Below are 17,667 nucleotides of genomic sequence, written 5' to 3'. Positions count from 1 at the left end.
AAGGCTGCTTCAGCTGGAAATTTGACCCTGGCTGGGCTCCCATTTCCTGACAGACATGCATCTCCACCCCCACCTCGCCACAGTATTCTAAGTTCTGCAGTTCTCAGTCTAGCTTCCCACTCTCCTCAATGCCATGCTCCCCAGGCTGGCTGTAACCCACAATGGAGAAAAATACAGCGTCCCCAGAAGTCTTGGTAAGCCCACACTCATCTCAGCCCACTGCTCCAAACTTTGTGCCAATTGCACTGGGGCTGAGTGAGAGCTTCCCCGTGACTTATTTGACTACTGTGGGGTGAACAGCACTGCCTAAGGCCCTCAGGAGAACTGCTGCCATGCGAGAACTGCTCTTATTTCTCCATAAAGGCGGCCCGGTAGTCAGTGTCCAGTCACAAAGCTGGGCATTCACACTTGGGACCCCAGACCATAGGGACTGCTAGGCCATGCCCAAGCACTCATATGTGTTATTTTTAATCAAATCACTATCTCTTCCTAAAAACAAGCTGATTTATTTTCTCACAGAAGCTTTTATTCGCTGGAGGGGTTTCCACATGACTTGCAGGGAGACGGCAAGGTGCCACAGTTTCTATAGGGTCCACACTTTCCTTAGGAGATGTGGTCACACTTCCATGACTGCTTACCTCCTGTCCCCCAGGCTCCTCCTGAAGGGGTGCTGAGGAGGGCACCAGGGGCACTAGGCTTCATGTTGTGGTAAGGACGGAAATGATTACTGAGCACTAACTCTGACCTAGGCACTACTGTAAGATGCTTACCCCATTAATCCTCACACTAACTCTCTAATGAAGGTAGTATTAGTATCCTCACTTTACAGATGAGGAAGCTAAAATACAGAGAGATTAAGTAATGTGCTAAAGGTCACAGGGCTGGTATGTGGGGTACAAACGCAGGCAGAGTGACTCTTAAAGCCCTGTTCTTCACCTCCATGCTAGACTGCTCCTCACTATAAAGGGCAGGGAACATCTGAGCAGTGGGGGTTTGAGGGGGGCCTTCACTTAGGCGTCAGAGTGGGCAGGGGAGAGGCTAGATCCTAAGATGTCTATCTAGCCTACCAAGGACTTCAGGCAGCTGCAGAACAGCAGTGCCTGGTCCTGCCCTCAGGGAAAGCAGCTGGTCAGGCTGGGGTAGTGTTTTATTTGTGGTGTCAGGCACTAGAGTTCCATAAAAGGGCTGGGAGTGCTGTAGATCAATCTGGGCCAAAATGGGACTCTACCTATCCACAAGATGATGGACACAAGGCTTGAAACAAACACCCAGCACATACACCCAGATGAATTATATCCTTAGAAGATGGCTCTACTCAGCAGTGGGGCCACAGTTGCTCCTGCTGTCACCCTCTCCTCAGAAGACATCTCTTGGATTGTAGTAGCCATTTCTCTCTCACTCCAATCTTAGCCCAGGAGAGACAAGGTCATCACTGCAGAGGACTATGTGAAGGCCCCTCTGGATTGGAGACAGACCTACCATCCTAGGTCCAGGCACCTATTGGCACAAGAAGCTGGCTGTGACCTCTGCTGGGACCACTGCCCTCATAAGGGCCCCAGGACTTCCATCTCCTTGAATGAAGTTCCCAAGCCATGAAGAAGGATAAGGCAGAATGAAGCAGTATCTCTAAAGTCAGCTCCAGGGACTTCTTGTCCAAGGGTCCCTGGATCATCTCCACAAAGACCTCATTTGATGCCAGAGGAGCAGGGCCAAGAGGCTCAGTGGCTTCCTGACCCAGGGAGCTAGGGACAGGGTCAAAAGCATACATCTCTGTCTCTGGCTGCCAGAATTTGAATCCAGGGTCCTCTGCTGATTAGTTTGAAGATTTTTGTCCTGTGTTTGTTCTATGCCCTATAAAATGTGTCACAGGAGATATAAGATGTTGGTGGATTAGGTGGAAGCTACACTTACCTCCTGCCAGGACCTAACTAATATATAGAAAAATCATCCGAATAGACAACTGAATATATAGAAAAATCATCTTGAATAGCCAACTGATATATAGAAAAATCATCCTGAATAGCCAACTGAAGACTACCTGGAGAGAAGCCTTATAACCAAGGTCTTACAAAGGAGGCCACATCAAGACTGGTATGAGATACGGAGGCGTGAGAGGGTTGGCTGGGCACCCCCGGACAGCAGCTAAATTTCCAGAGAGATAGATCAACTGAGAAGTTTAGGGTTTAAACCAGTGGTTCTCAACCTTCCTAATGCGGTGACCCTTTAGTACAGTTCCTCATGTTGTGGTGACCCCCAATTTCATTGTTACAAATTGAACATAATTAAAGCATAGTGATTAATCACAAAAACAATATGTAATTATATATGTGTTTTCCGATGGTCTTAGGCGACCCCTGTGAAAGGGTCGTTCGACCCCCAAAGGGGTCGCGACCCACGGATTGAGAACCGCTGGTTTAAACCCAAAGCCAGGATCCCCAGATCAGAGCACCAGGACCAGGAAAGGCACTCACATAACATCTGGCTGTGAAGAGCAATGGGGTTTCTGTCCAACAGGGACAGATGGCTAGAAATGCAGACACCCTCTTAAAGGGCCAACACACAAAATTTTGTTCACAGCCACTCACTTATCCTGGGCTCCTATAGAGGGAGGACATTGAGGACTAGAGCTGTGTGAGGACAGTCTGGAGTTGGTGGTCCTGGGGAGAGAGCTGAGAGGTCAGCCACGAGGATCCCTGTGCTGAGTCATCCCCCCATATTGCAAAAGCCTCCTTTCTCAGGCAGAGCATTCCCCTCCATGCAGCATCAGCCTGGGAGGAAGCAATGGCCCCACCCATTGGAATCCCTCAAGCCCCACCCTGTGGAGCTTATGCCCTACTGAGGAGTATAGTCTGAGGCTCTTTAAGTGATTGAGCCAAACAGACCTTCTGCAGGCAAAGGTGGATCTCTGGATGTTTTGAGATTTTTGCTGACCTACCCCTGGGACCAGTGCTAGTAAAAGCAAACTTTGGTGTGCAGCTTGGTCCTTTTCGCAGCAGAGGGAGCCACAAGCTGTTGATCACTGCTAGCTCCAAACAAGTTGTCCAGGATCAGTCACAGACATCTTCTGACACTGGCCTGCACCAGAGTTCCTCCAAAGAGGCCCAGAACCAAAACACCCAGTGGCCAGCTTCAGACAACAACAGAGCAGAATCCAATAAGCTTCACAAGCAGCACATCCACAGGGTGATATTGGCAGGCACCAAACCCTGCTGAGGTGAATTCCGCTTCTTGTGATCATCACCTGCAGAGCAGCCTGTACACTGTGTTGGGGATTGAGCCTCACTGTCAACCAGCCTGAGGATTGAACCCATGCATGAATGGGCCAATAGCAATGAAAACACAATTACAACAGGAGAGCTCACATAACACACACAAGGAACATTCTTAGAGCACCCAGCTCAGGTGATCAGGGAGACAGCTACTGGGTGTCACAGGTCACCTACTCCATAAGGTCACCTTATCAAGAATGGGAATTGTAGCACATCTACCTAACACACAGAAACAAACACAAACAGGCAGCCTAAATGGGGAGACAAAGAAACAGACCCCAAATGAAAGTACAACAGAATTTTCCAGAAGAGCTAACTGAAATGGAGATAAGCAATTTATCAGATATAAAGTTCAGAGTAATAATTATAAGAATGCTCAATAGCATGAAAAATGACATAGGAACCATAAAAGATGACAAGTCAGAAATGAAAAATGCCATACTGAATTGAAGGCTACACTGAAGGAATATACAATAGATGCAATGAAGCGCAGGATTGAATCAGCGACTTAGAAGACAAGGTAGAAAAACACACCAATCAGAGCAGCAAAATGAAAAAATAATTTTTAAAAATGAGGATAGTTTAAGAAACCTTTAGGACAACATGAAGCATAACAACAACCACATTATAGGGTTACCAAAAGAAGAGAGAGAGCAAGAGATCAAGAACCTATTTGAAGAAATAATGTCCGAAAACTTCCCTAACCTGGTGAAGAAAAAAACACATACAAGCCCAGGAAGCAGAGAATATCAAACAAGATGGACCCAAGAGGCCTACACTAAGACACCTCATAATTAAAATGGCAAAAGTTAAAGACAAAGAAGAATCTTAAAAGCTGCAAGAGAAAGGCAGTCAGTTACCTACAAGGGAGCTCCCATAAGACTATCAGCTGATTTCTCAACAGAAACATTTCAGGCCAGAAGAGATTGGCATAAAATATTCAAAGTGATGAAAGCAAGGACTAACAACCAAGGCTATTTTCCCAGCAAGGCTATCATTTAAAATTGAAGGAAAAATAAAGAGCTTCCCAGACAAGAAAAAGCTAAAGGAGTTTGTTACCACCAAACCAGTATTACAAGAAATATTAAAGGGGAAGGAGGAAGAGGAGGGAGAAAAGGAGAAGAAAAAGAAAAAAAGGAAAAATAAAATGTCAATAAATCATTTTAAATGCAAATGGTTAAATGCTCCAATCAAAAGACATACAGTAGCTCAATGGATAAGAAAAGAAGATAATATATATATATATATATTATCTTCAAGAGACCCACCTTAGAACGACATAGACTACACACAGACTAAAAGGAGAGGACAAAGATATTTCATGCAAAAGGAAAGGAAAAGAAAGCTGGTGTAGCAATATTTATAACTGACAAAATAGACTTTAAAACTAAGGCTTTAGTAAGAAACAAAGAAGGACACCACATAATAATAAAGGAAGCAATCCAACAAGAGGATATAACCCTTTTAAATATTTATGAATCCAACACAGGAGTACCTAAATATGTAAAGCAAATCTTGATGGACATAAAGGGAGAGACTGTCAGTAATACAGTCTTTGTAGGGGATTTTAACACCCCATTGACATCAATGGATAGATCTTCCAGACAGAAAATCAATAAGGAGACGTCCTTAAATGACATAATAAATCAATAAATCAAATGGATTTAATTGATATCTTCATAGCATTTCACCACAAAGCAGAAGAATATACATTCTTTTCAAGTGCACGTGGAATATTTTCTAGGGTAAACCACATGCTAGGACCAAAACAAGTCTCAGTAAATTTAGGAAGACTGAAATCATATCAAGCATCTTCTTTTGACCATAATGCTATGAGACTTGAAATCAATCACAAGAAGAAAACTGGAAAACACACAAAGACATGGAGGCTAAACAACCTTTTACTAAACAATGAATGCCTTAACAATGAGATGAAGAAAGAAATCAAACGATACCTTGAAACTAATGAAAATGAGAACACAACAACCCGAAATCTATGGGACACAGGGAAAGCACTCCTAAGAGGGAAATTCATAGCATTACAGGACTATCTCAAGAAACAAGAAAAAGCTCAAATAAACAATCTAACTTTACATTTAAAGGGACTTAACAAAGAACAACAAACAAAGCCCAAGTTTCCATAAATAGATGAGGGGATAAAACAGCTATGGTATATTTACACAATGGAATACTACGCAGCCATAAAAAGGAAGAAAAATTCACCCTTTGCAACAGCATGGGTGGATCTGGAGAACATTAAGTGAAATAAGCCAGTCAGAGAAAGACAAGTACCATATGATTTCACTCATGTGTGGAATTTAATGAACAAACTGAACTAACAAGCAAAATATAGACAGAATCATAGAGAATAGGCAGACAACTCTGGATGGGTGGGTGTGTTGGCGGGATTGAGCAAAAAAAGAAGAAAAAATAGATAGAACTCATGGACACGGACATCAGTGTAGTGGTGCGGGGCAGAGTTCAGTGAGTGGAGATGGTAGAGGGTATGGGGGGATAAATGGTTATGAGGAAAAAATAAAATAAAGACAAAAATGTAGGACAGCAGAGCTCCCACAGAGTTGTTGAAAGCATAGGATGAGAACCTGAGAAGGTCTAATACTAGAGCCCAGCACACGGCACTATTTGGCACATATCCAACAAGCCATCCTTCCGTGTGCAATGCCAATAGCCCTCTACGTTTCCACGCTTACACTTCTAAAAGCCATCTGACACTAAACTGAGAGAATACTAGACCCCAGCTAGGCTGGACATGCAGCCTGCTTCATCCAGCCAACAGCAACTCAGCCTGGGCTGTGAGTATCAGCATATCAACACAATCTCTGCGGATAGGCATGTCAGCATAAAAAACCATTCTCAGAAATTAAGACACACACACACACAAAGAACAAAAGAGAAACAGGTCTCTGGAAGCGGAAACTGCGGCAGATTCTTAGGGACTGATGTCAAAGGGCACACTACTCATTTGGGATTGAGAGCTAAGGACAAGTTGGAGGAATTCCATAGGGAAAGGCCTGCATAGAGGCAGCTTGCTGCAGCCTGCTACATCTTCAGGATACCAAACTCATGTCTTTGACAGCAGCACATCATCCTGGCTTCCCTGCCTGCTCTGACATCAATCTCTCTCCTTGTTTATCACCTGTCCTTCCTTTGCTAGACCTTGTTAAGGAGACAACAGGATATTACAGCTTGGCTGCTGAGGTAATTCAAATCCCTAAGCCAGCAGAGTGGCGAGGGAGAGGCAAAGGTCTCACAAAGCCCTGGTGCTCGGGGATGCAGGGCATGCTGGGCTTAGGCCACCACACCCCTCACTCACTGCATTCTGTGGGCCAAGTAAAAAGGCACAGTAAATGGGGAAAAGACAAGATTCAGAGTGACATGTGGTAATAAAAATGATAACGACAGCAGTGCTCATGTGCAGGCCCCATTGCAAGCATATTATGTGAATGTCCTCAAATCTTCATGAGTAGTTCACCCAAAAACAGGCTCTAGGAGGTGAAGAAACTGCCCCAGCAAGTAAGTGATGGGGAGGGACTTAAGCTCAGCCCCTGTGACCAGGGCCCCTGGCTACTGAGACATGGACACACGAAACCACAAAGCGCATGGATAGCTCAGTTTTGCCTGCCCAGCATCTATTCTCTAGTGATAGCACCCCATCTTCCTCTGGGAACCTTTCCTCCCAACCCCGGCCCCAGCTCCACGATAAGACATGTAACCAGTCTGGCCCAGTAGGAGTGTGGCACTTGTCCTGGCCACAGAGATGAACTCCTGGTCCACCAGGCCAAGGACATCCCATTCCATAATTGTGCTTATAACCCGTGGGAAAAGAAGCCTTTTCCTTCTATCCCAAGGAGTAGACAAGCCTGATTGAACAGTAAGGAAACGTAACTTCTGTCCCAAAAGCAAGTCCATCAGAGCTCAGGCACTGCTTTCGAGTCATTTTCCCCTTTCCTCTGGCCTCTTTTTGCTCACCTCCCTCTCACGCTGGCCAGAACTGTGTAACCAGTCATTAGCAGAGGAAGAGCAACCCCACTGATTGGGTCAATCCTCTGGGTAGCTAACCACTAGGATATAGCCCACTATACCCTGGACTTGATGGGGAAGAAATGGGAAGCCAGTGCTGTGGGGACAAGACCACAAAGAGCGGCCTGTACTAAAAACATCTGGAGGGAGGCACCAGTGCCCTCCCAACCCTGGCCTCTCAGTAACTGAGCCAGTGCACCCCCTATCATGTTAAAACCAGTCTAAGTTGGAGTTCTATCACTTGCGACCAGAGTCCTGACTAATCCACTGAGCAGGAGTGATCTTGTGTGGCTTTGGAATTAAGAAAGAGGCTGGAGAGGTGACAAAAGCAAGACCAAATCACACAAATCACTTTAGATTTTATCCTATAGATGAAGGTGACCCACCAGCAAATTGAGGCTGGGTTAGGGCGGCTGGTGCACAAGGCAGGGAAAGGAACAGGATCTGGAGTGGTCCCAGTGTGAGCCAGGGGAGGCTGGATGCAAGCGGTGCTCCCAGAATAGGAGGAAAGGAGCCTGATGGCAAGGCCCTCCTCAGCCAAATATCCAAGTTCACTGCTTACAAGTTCTGCTTTCCCTGACTAGTAAATCAGAAAATCATACAGCCATTGATACCAAGAAGTTCAAAGAGTAGGTTGAGGAAAAACAGGTGGAGTCAGTGGACCAGAGGGCTATACAGAAGCATGTTTCCATTTCAATAACTCACTGAGGAACCCTGAGAAGAACTATTTACTTACAGCCAGGAAAGAACCCTGCCTTACTAGATCTAGAACCCCAAATAGAAATTCCACATGAAAGTCATATTGAATGGCAATACGACAAGAGTATCAGCCTCCTATATGCTAGGGACTTGCTGTCCATCATCCCAAGGGGGCACCACACCCCTCCATCCCTCTTTCAGAGGCCCCAGACATTGGCCAACACATAGGGGGTCTCTAAGTTCTGAGGAATTAGTGAAACACAGAGAAGCTGAATAACTTGCCTGTGGTCCCTCTGAGCTCCCAGACCTCTCTCAATTTCTCCTTGCTCTCTCTTTCTTCATGGTCTGTGGCTCTGAGTTTTGGATGTTACAATACTGATAGCCAGTCATCACTGGAAAGATCACTAGCCTAAATCCCAACAACAAATTTTACCAGAGGGATTTCCCAGGCTGAGGACCGAGGGAGCCAAAAAGCCTGAGAGGCTGGTGAATCTCAGGATGTCTGGGGTTTACACCATTCTGAGGTCTAAATGGAATCTGGTTTTTCTCCTTTATCCCCTGTTCCCTCAATCAGCTAATGGGCCCCAGCTGGGAACAAACATGGGCAGCAGAAATAGGGGCCAGGGTCTGACAAGCTCTGGCAGGAAAGCCCTGGCCAGGAGGGGAACGCAACCATTTATTTGGAATGGCTGTGCTCTGCCTCTGAGGGAGTTCAAGTGGTCGGATATGTCCAAGTCAATTACTGAAATCTGACAGGGATGTCACTGGGTTTGGGAGGAGGGCCATCCAGTTTAAAGCCCTACCCTGCAATGTCCCCAGTGCACAACAGGCACTAGTCGCCAATTTGGTTCATGGAGGGCAGGGGTGAGAAGAGGTCAGGACCTCAGAACCTCAGGAGCTCCATGACCAGGGAGAGGCCTCCGAAGGGCACACTGGGTCACTTACAAAGCTGCTCAGGAGGTTGGAGGGTCCTTGTCCAGAGGAGATAAAATACCACTGGCCCTATGGTCTCCTTGGGGCTACAGGAGCAGCAGGTAAAGTGGACAGAGCCTGGTCTTCGGAGCTGGACAAATAACTTCAAACACTGGCTCTGCTGTCTAGCTGCTTAACCCTCCTGAGCCTAGATATTCTCCTGTCGGATGGGAATCACAGGAAAGGAAGAAATGAGCAGAGCTGGCCATCAGTATGCAAAGGTTCTGACTCTACTACTAACTTGTGAAGCCTTTTAGTGCTAATGAGAACTCAGCTCATGTCACCCTCACAGCAAACCTAAACAGTGAGCTGGGGTTGTGATTGTTCACCAGAAAGTCAAAGTGCAGAGGAATTCAGGGGCCTGCCCAAGATAAAGGACTTAAGGCTTTTTATTTACTTTTTTACTTCAGTACTTTCCATCCAAAATCTATATTAGTTTCCTAGGGCTGCCATAACAAATTACCATAAACTTGGTAGCTTAAACAACAGAAATTTATTCTCTTGCACTTTTGATGGCTAGAAATCCAGCATTAATGTGTCAACAGGGCTGGTTCCTTGTATGTAGAGTCTCTAAGAGAGAATGCCTTCCATACATACCTCTCTCCTAGCTTCTGGTGGCTGTGGCAATCACTGGTGTTCCTTGGCTTAGGGCTGCATAAGTCCAGTCTTGACCTCCAACTTCAATGATCTTCTCTTTGAATCTCTGGGTCATTGGACACTCATCGTTGGATAAAGAGCTCACCCTAATCAAGATGATCTCATCTTAAGATCCTTACATTAATCACATCTGCAAAGACTTACTCCAAATAAGATCATATTCTTAGGTTCTGAGTGGACACATCTTTTGTGGGCCACAACTCAGCCCACTGTAGTCCACCCTCTGATCCCCAAAAACTTAACACCCATCGCATGTGCATAATACTTTTATCCCATCCCAACATCCCTAAATTCTCGCTCCATTATAGCATTAACTCTAAATCCAAAATCTCATCCTAATCATTAGCTCAAAAAACTCATCATCTAAGTCACCTAATTAGGCATGGATGATACTATATGATCCATCTGTGGACCTGTGAAACTAGAAAACGAATTATCTGCTTTTAAAATTCAGGCATACGAAGAAAATGGGAGGTCACTGGCCCCAAGCAAGTTTGAAATCCAGCAAGGCAGATCCCATTAGGTTTCCAGGTCTGAAAACAGCCCTCTGTGCTTGCTCCTCTGCTCTCTGGACCCACAGAGACTCCATGGGCCCCTGCTTATAGGCCTGCCTCTCTGGCCTTTAACTTTACATCCACAGCTCTGCCTTTGGAATCATTCTTCCTTTTCTTGAAAGATAACATGTGTTTGTAGCTGAGTAGTTCTATAAGTCCATTTCCTTCATGTAGAATACCAAAAGTCCAACTGCTTTTTTCCCTTCATTTCTTCAGGCCTCTGTTCCTTTCAGTCCAGGCTGGCAGTGTTTTTGCTAATAACATTCTCAAAAACCTTGTGGGTCTCTCATGTATATCAAGGGGACCTATGCCATTAAACCAAAGGGTTCTCTGCAGATCCTTTCAGGGTAAGCCCACCTCTCTTCCTGGCTTCTGGTGAGATTTTTTATTAGATCCTTGAGTCGCACACCTCATCTCATCAGCAAAGGCTGTCCAGTCTTGCCCTGGGTCTTTCACCAGAGCAAGCTTTCTCAAAGAGAATTTCCTACCTGTAGCATCCTTTGCAATCTGGACATGCCAAGACCCTCCCAAATCAAGTGCTGGTTCCTTTTTACTAACAGTTCCTTCTTCAAAACATTTCCTTCCTCTCACATTTACTATAAGCAGCAAAAGAGAAACAGGCTGCAACCTCCATATTTTGCTTGGAAAACTCCTCAGCCAAATATCCAAGTTCAATGCTACAGTCCTGTTTTCTTTGACTAGTAAATCAGAAAATCATACAGACATTGACACCAAGAGGTTTGAAAAGTAGGCTGTGGGAAAATAGGTACACAAAAGCAAGGAGAGCTTTAAATTTATGTTTGCCAAGCACCTTCCACATACCCGAAAGGCAAGTTCCATCTTTATAAGGACAAGAAGGGTAGCCGAAGACCTCAGAACATGTCCCCACTCAAACATTGCTGTCTACTTAGCATGGCGGACTAACTCTGTCTCAGCCCTCCCCCATACCCGTAGTCCTAGCATTACAGCTCCTGATCCTGTCATCACAAACCTTTTCCTCCCTCTAGAGCACAGATGGGGAACCTTTTTTCTGCCAAGGGCCATTTGGATATTTATAACATCATTCGCTTAATATAATTCACTTAATATAAATTTATGTTGCTATGAAAAAAGCTCCTAAATTTATTGAATTTTGAGTCCCACTTGTGGTTGCCTTGGCAGAGCCAGACCAAATGATTTCTCGGGCATTATATGGCCCGTGGGCCGGATGTTCCCCACCCCTGCTCTAGAGCCTCAGGTACTCTCAATTCAAAGTCTGTCTCCCACAGAGCCATCTTCTGACACCTCCTTCCTACTCCCAGCTGCCCTCCCAGGCTGCAGAAATGTCTTCTCCCAGGGCAGGGGAATATTAGATTAAGGTGGTCCAAAGGAGTATGCCTAAGGGAACACAAGGAATGGAAAGAAATTTAGCATTTGATTTATTCTCTGTTCCTGCTAAGAATTAACACAGTTACTATTATAATCTTAACTTTGTTAAATATTAAGTTTAGTTTATTTTCATAATTTTGTGCTTTATTTTTTAAGAATTATACTTTTAGTCCCTGCACAACATGGATTTGATTTAATCAAAGGCTAACGGTCTTCACAAGAGGATCCACAACAGCCAGTGGAGGAGGGAATGATGACCCACAGTGCCAGGGAAGGCCCCAGGATTCAGAAGGACAGGGTCTCACCCTCCAACTCTTGTTGACATGCCAGGGAGCCCTGGCCAGCCTCAGGCCTATAAAAGCTCTTCTTTAGTTGGTCCTCCCTGATCAGGAAACTCTTCCTTGTTACCCACCCCTGCTTCTGCAGGAGGAAGCAACAGTCACACCACCATAAAATGAGTAGAACAGGGAGATTTAAACCTGAAATTTCCTTTACTGAAAAAGCCCTGGCCATTCCCCTCACCCCTGAAATGCCCTTTCCTATAACCTCTCTGGCTGCCCTAGATCAGGAATGGCCAACATAAGGCACATGTGTTCCCTTGCCCTCCCCTTGCTCAGGGTAGATACTGCAATCATGGCCCTCCTTGCCCCAATATGATAATGAATTTTATGTCAACCTGGCTGTGCCAGTGTACCCAGATATTTGGTCAAGTATTATCCCGGATGTTTCTGTATTGAGATTAACATTTAATTGGCTAGACTAAGTAAAGTAGATGACCTTCCACAGTGAGGGTGAACCCAATCCAATCAGGTGAAGGCTTGAATAGAAAAAGACTGATATCCCTAGAAGAAGAGGAAATTCCCCCAGCCTTCAGACTCAAATTGCAACTCTTCCCTGGGTCTCTATCTTACTGGTTCATCCTATGGATTTTGGAGTTGCCAGGCCTCACAATTTTGGGAGCCAATTCCTTAAAATACATCCCTCTTTCTGTGTACATAGATATATACACATACTTTTGGTTGTGTTTCTCTGGTGGACCCTAATACAGCTAGTGAGCCATATTAACACAGCCCTCCAGGGAGAATTCTCAGTTAGCATGCAAAATGAATTCATTTGCCTAGGTCTGTGAGTACATCAGCAGCTGGCATTGTCCCTGGTTGTACATACAGGGCCAAGTGCATGCCATCACTTTCCTGTACTCTGGATTCTTCTAGAACCAGAGAACTGCCCTGGACCCTGAATTCCTGGTACGGTCTTTCTAGTTCTAACTAGCCTTGTTTCCCACCTTCATTCCCCCTGAAGGGAAGGAAAGGGCAGTGAGGGAGGCTGAAAGTTTTTCCTCTAAACTAAAGCCATAAGAAAAGCCCAATGAAGAAGGGAAACATCAAGGCTACTGGACATCTTTTAAATGAGAGCCAGCCAGAAATTCCCAGAAGGTGGAGGAGCTGGGAAGATGCAGAGCTATCCATCCTTCTCACAGGTCTCCAGAGGGATGACATGGCATCTGCCGGCGGTCACTGGGAGTGTGAAACTCATCTGGATGTCTTCCAGACTGTATGACTGAGCAACACAAGATTCTAATGGTGTTTAATTTGTCTTGCCACCCTGACACAGAAAGCTTGCAGAAAGGAGGTTTACACCTGGCACCTCACTTGCTGACCACATGGTCCTGAGCCTAATGCACCTTCTGGAGCCTCAGTTTCATTATCTATAACGGATATAAAGGATAGCAATAAAGGAAGAACCTTGGGAGGCTCATTGCGGCACATCATGGATCTCAAAAAATGGGTGCTGTTATAAGAAATAGGGGAGTGGTAGTTCTAGAATCCAGGCAAGGCATGAAAGGAGATAGAGGAGAGAGCAGCGCCCGCTGGCCAGTCTCAGGAAGCAGACCCAGCTGAGGACAAAGGGACCATTCCTCTCCTTTGCCACTAGAGAATGAGGGCAAAAGAAAGGACAAGTAAGACTGACCTTGAGGGCAGGAATCTCCACACTGTCGCCGAGGCTGATGGAGCCTGAGAGGATGGTTCCTGTCATCACAGTGCCCTGGCCTTTGATGGAGAAACAGTGGTCCACAGACATGAGGAATGGTCCCGAGGGATCTCTCGTTGGGATGGAAATCTGGGACGTCAGGAGCTAGAAAAGAGATGCTTGTGCCACACTCTGTCGGGAAAGGACTGGATGGGACAGGGCAGAGGAGGGCAGACCAGCCCAGATCAGAAACGGGCAACTTCCTGACTGCACTCCAAACTTCTGCCATGCTCTCCGTGCCTTCCCTCGGTGCAAAGGCAAAGGGCACTTGGAGAAGCCTCATCTATGCTCTCCCACTGGGATTACTCCAACAGTCTCCTAACAGGCCAGGCACCCAGGCCCTCACCCACACTGCAGCAGGGGGAGCCTGCCACAGGACACCTTTGGTCACATTGCTCCCTGGCCTCACATGCTTTTCCATCCACCTGATGCCTGCAGAATTTAAGATTTGTCATCATCTAGGGCCTAGGTATTGCTGAGGCCTAGGCTCCCACCACTTGCCCTTTTCACAGACACCAGCCACTGGCAGGCCCCAAAGTTCACCACCCTGTTTAGCCTTACCCTGACTCTCTAGGAGGGCAAATGGGCAACAACACCTCTGGAAAGGCTTTGCTACCCTTTTTGTCTGACTGCATTTCTCCTCCGCATCACCAGTTAAATGCTATTGTGATAATCTGTTTATTTGTCTCCCCTCCCAGGGCTGTGAGTACTTCCAAGTGTCACCAGCAGCTGGCCTCTCACCTGAGAGAAGGACAAGTGAATAAGGGAAACGGAAGGATTGGGGGAGAGCAGGGCTGTTCCCAGAGGCTATTGCCTGAGTTTGTTAGGACAGGAGGGGTGAAGGCCACTTCTCCAAGCGCCCCCTGCAAAGGGCCAGTGCTGTCCCTCAGTTTGTGGTTCTGCTTTTCCTTCTCTGTGGACTCTTTCCACAGTTTCAACCTTAACCTGCCCACTGTCTTCATGCCATCTATGTGCTCAGAGATGGTGTCAGAGCTAATTACCACTAAACAAATAAAAACTAAGACCACATTATTCCTTTTATTTTGCTACTTCCTATCAAAAAGTATTTGGTAGTAAATGTTCTAAACTCTTAATCCTGTGATAACAATTCTTTTGAAAAAAGACTAGAGATTTCAAAACAGGCTTGGCCCGAGATGTATGCAGAGGCTTCTTAAAGGAATATACAAACAGTATTTTTGTGGATTTTGCTTTAACAAACACAACTGTCCCACGCTCCCAGACCAGTACTCTCTAGAGCTGGTGAAAAAGTAACAAAAGCCTTACCCAGAAAATATTGGTTTTGCTACTTCAGCAAGATCAGCACCGTGTAATCACAGAAACAGTGGTAGCACACAGTCACACCTGATCTTGGCTCTGTGGACCCAGGCAGACCCCAAATCCCACCCCACAACTGACCTGAGTTTGAATCCCAGCTCCACCACATACCTGCTATGAGACCTTGGGCAAGTTACTTAACCTCTCTGAGGTAATATGGGGATAATTTAAGCCTCCCAGGGTCACTGTGAATGTTAATGAGCTTGCATGTAGAGATCTTAGTACAGTGTTTGGTATGTGATAATCATATCTCACCATCACAGTAAACTGATATAGCACGGTTCTGAGCACATTATACACATTAACTCGTTTAACCTTCACAGCAACTCCACAAGGGAAGTGGTGCTATATTCTCCTCTACTTTATTAAGTGAGGGAACTGAGGCAAGAGAGAGCAGGTCATGGGCCTAAGGTCACAGAGAGAGCAGGTGGTGGGGCCAGCACTGTGACCCTCTGAGCTGCCCCAAGTGCCCAGCAAAGGGACACTACAGTCCCTAGTCTCATTGTCATTTCCATAGAAGCATCACCATACCCTCCCTCTCCCCCTCCACCCTGCCTGCTGACTGCCCTGGCCACCCTGTGAATGGCTATGCTCCTTCCCTCTGTCTACTACTACCCAGCCTGGAGGAACAGCCTGAGCCTTGGGCCCTGGGCTTCAGAAGATAAAGCCTCCAGTGTTTTGGTAGAGGCCACAGGACCTAAGCTGTACTGTCCCTGCTGCTGGGCCCATCTCCTTCTCCCTGGCTCACTGGCCCCCAGCCCACTAGTCCAGGTTAGACATAGTGGAGGACCTGGTACAATCTGAAGGACTGGAACAGATGGCATAGCCCCAGAGTTCCAGACTGAGAGGATCTGCTTTGTCTGAGTGGAGGTATTTGACAAGAGAAAGGAAAAAGAAAGGCTTAGAAGGGTGGAGGCCCTCAGTTCTGTTTGGGATTAACTTTCTGAGGGAGGTTGCATTAAGCTTTTGGGGTGGGGGGGGGAGTTTAAAGGAACCACCCCAGAATCCTTTTGGGGGACAGGAGACGGGGGCGGAGGGTGATACTTCTCTGTCTCTCTCAGGCTGAGCAGGACACAAAGGAACCTGCCTGGGCAGAACTGGGGACAGAGACCAACCTGATTCAAGCTGACAATACCTCAATGAGCTCTGAGATGCCCTGTGGAGCTTCTGTTTCGGGGGCCTCTGGTCCCCCAGGCTTGGCCGCCACAGGTATAATTGGTGCACCTCGGAACCTGGAATAGAAAAACAAGTCCCACCATAGTTACAGAGATCATCAGCATGGAACAGAACACATCTGTGAAGCACCTGGTAGAACAGACCATGAAGCCCTATGGGTATTCTCTCCTTTCCTCCTTTCAGAAGCACCTAAAAAGAGAGTGCCACCGTACCCCACCTTATCATGTGGTCTTAGTTTTTATTTGTTTAGTGATAATTAGCTCTGACTCCATTTCTGAACACATAGATGGCATGAAGACAGTGGGCAGATGAGGAAATGGAGTCCCCAACGGGAAATGTCTTATATTGAACAACACAATTTAAAAGTGTGCTCCTGGATTCACGATGGAGGGGAAGTACACAGTGGTTTCAGCTGCCTGTGGGGCACCACTTACTCATGGGCGTGTGACGGCCAATGAGCTTTTCCCCAAACCTCAGAGATGGGAACCCTGGTGCCCACGGGCTGGTCCCAGGAAGCCATGGCACAGCTTGGCGAGCTCAAGGTCCCATACTTGCATGGACCATCTCCTGTTCTCCAGCCAGCCCCTGGGGGCAGGAGCTAAGGTGGCCATTGTTTGGTGGCTGCGTTTGCAGCCATGTGGGTTAGGAGACTGGCCTCAGACCACAGAGTTGCTCAATGCCAAGCCCAAGGCCTCCGAGGTGGGCTATCTTTGGCACAAGGAGGGAGCCTGGGTTTGACTGCCCGGTGGCCTGATGTTATTTATTTCACACTGATTGTGCCAGTTAATTGGCGAGGCCTGGAGATAGGGCTGTGGGGAAAAGAGTCTGGTTCCTTCTCGCTGGAGCTTTTTGTGTAGGGATAGTGCTTAGAGGGGAGGTACTGGAAGCAAGGAAGCCTCACGCTCTGGCCCCCCTTTCTCCAGACTCAGATATTGCTGGGGGGCCTTCCTGGAGGACCTCCAGGAAGCCCCCCCACCCCCCCGCCAAATGCTTGTGGTTAGAGGTCACATAGTAGGTCGACCCTATTCCCTCTCTTTCCTAATAATCTGGGCGGGTGGCTGGCTGGCTGGCAAGGCCGGGACAATGGCCCAACACACAAAACAATAAAAAAATCAATAAATAAAAGTGTGCTCCTGGGTTTTAACTTCCATTTTCAGAACCCTCTCTGAGAAGGCAGCAATAAATCCTGGCTCCCAGGCCTCTGACTGAAAGACCCCTTAAAGAAGACCAATAAATACCTGCTAGCCTCCTGCAGAGACTCAGGAAATACTGGTGACCAAAAGTCCCTAAAGATGCACCTGGGAGTACACCTCCACCATCCCAGTCTAATAGAGGCCAGTCCTCACAGGACCTTCCCAGAGAGACCCTTTTCTTTAAGATGACATTTATTTATCTTTTCCATTGGAAAGGGAAAATATACAACCCATAACCCATCATTGTGGTGTGCTTTCTTCCAGCCTTGGTTTTCAACACATTGCCAAGAGATTATATTTTTCATATTAGAGGCCCAGCTCGTGAAATCACGCAGCCCCCGCACACCCGCGCACACCCATCTGTCCGCCATG

The 17,667-nt window shown here is 46.6% G+C and overlaps 1 protein-coding gene across 1 annotated transcript in view; it reads right to left on the bottom strand.

The window, feature by feature from the left end:
- EEFSEC (eukaryotic elongation factor, selenocysteine-tRNA-specific) overlaps positions 1-17,667 on the bottom strand; it is a 251,577-nt gene that overhangs the window by 107,709 nt on the left and 126,201 nt on the right. The window contains exons 5-6 of the mRNA XM_005866956.2: positions 16,062-16,158; positions 13,532-13,696 (exon numbers count right to left, since the gene is read on the bottom strand). Of these exons, the coding sequence (XP_005867018.2) occupies positions 13,532-13,696; positions 16,062-16,158 (262 nt within the window). The remainder of the gene's footprint in view (positions 1-13,531; positions 13,697-16,061; positions 16,159-17,667) is intronic.

The sequence above is a fragment of the Myotis brandtii genome, unplaced genomic scaffold, assembly GCF_000412655.1.
Source record: "Myotis brandtii unplaced genomic scaffold, ASM41265v1 scaffold240, whole genome shotgun sequence".
Lineage (NCBI taxonomy): Eukaryota > Metazoa > Chordata > Mammalia > Chiroptera > Vespertilionidae > Myotis > Myotis brandtii.
Note: the sequence above shows the minus strand (reverse complement) of the source record. Positions and strands in the feature narration are given on the sequence as shown.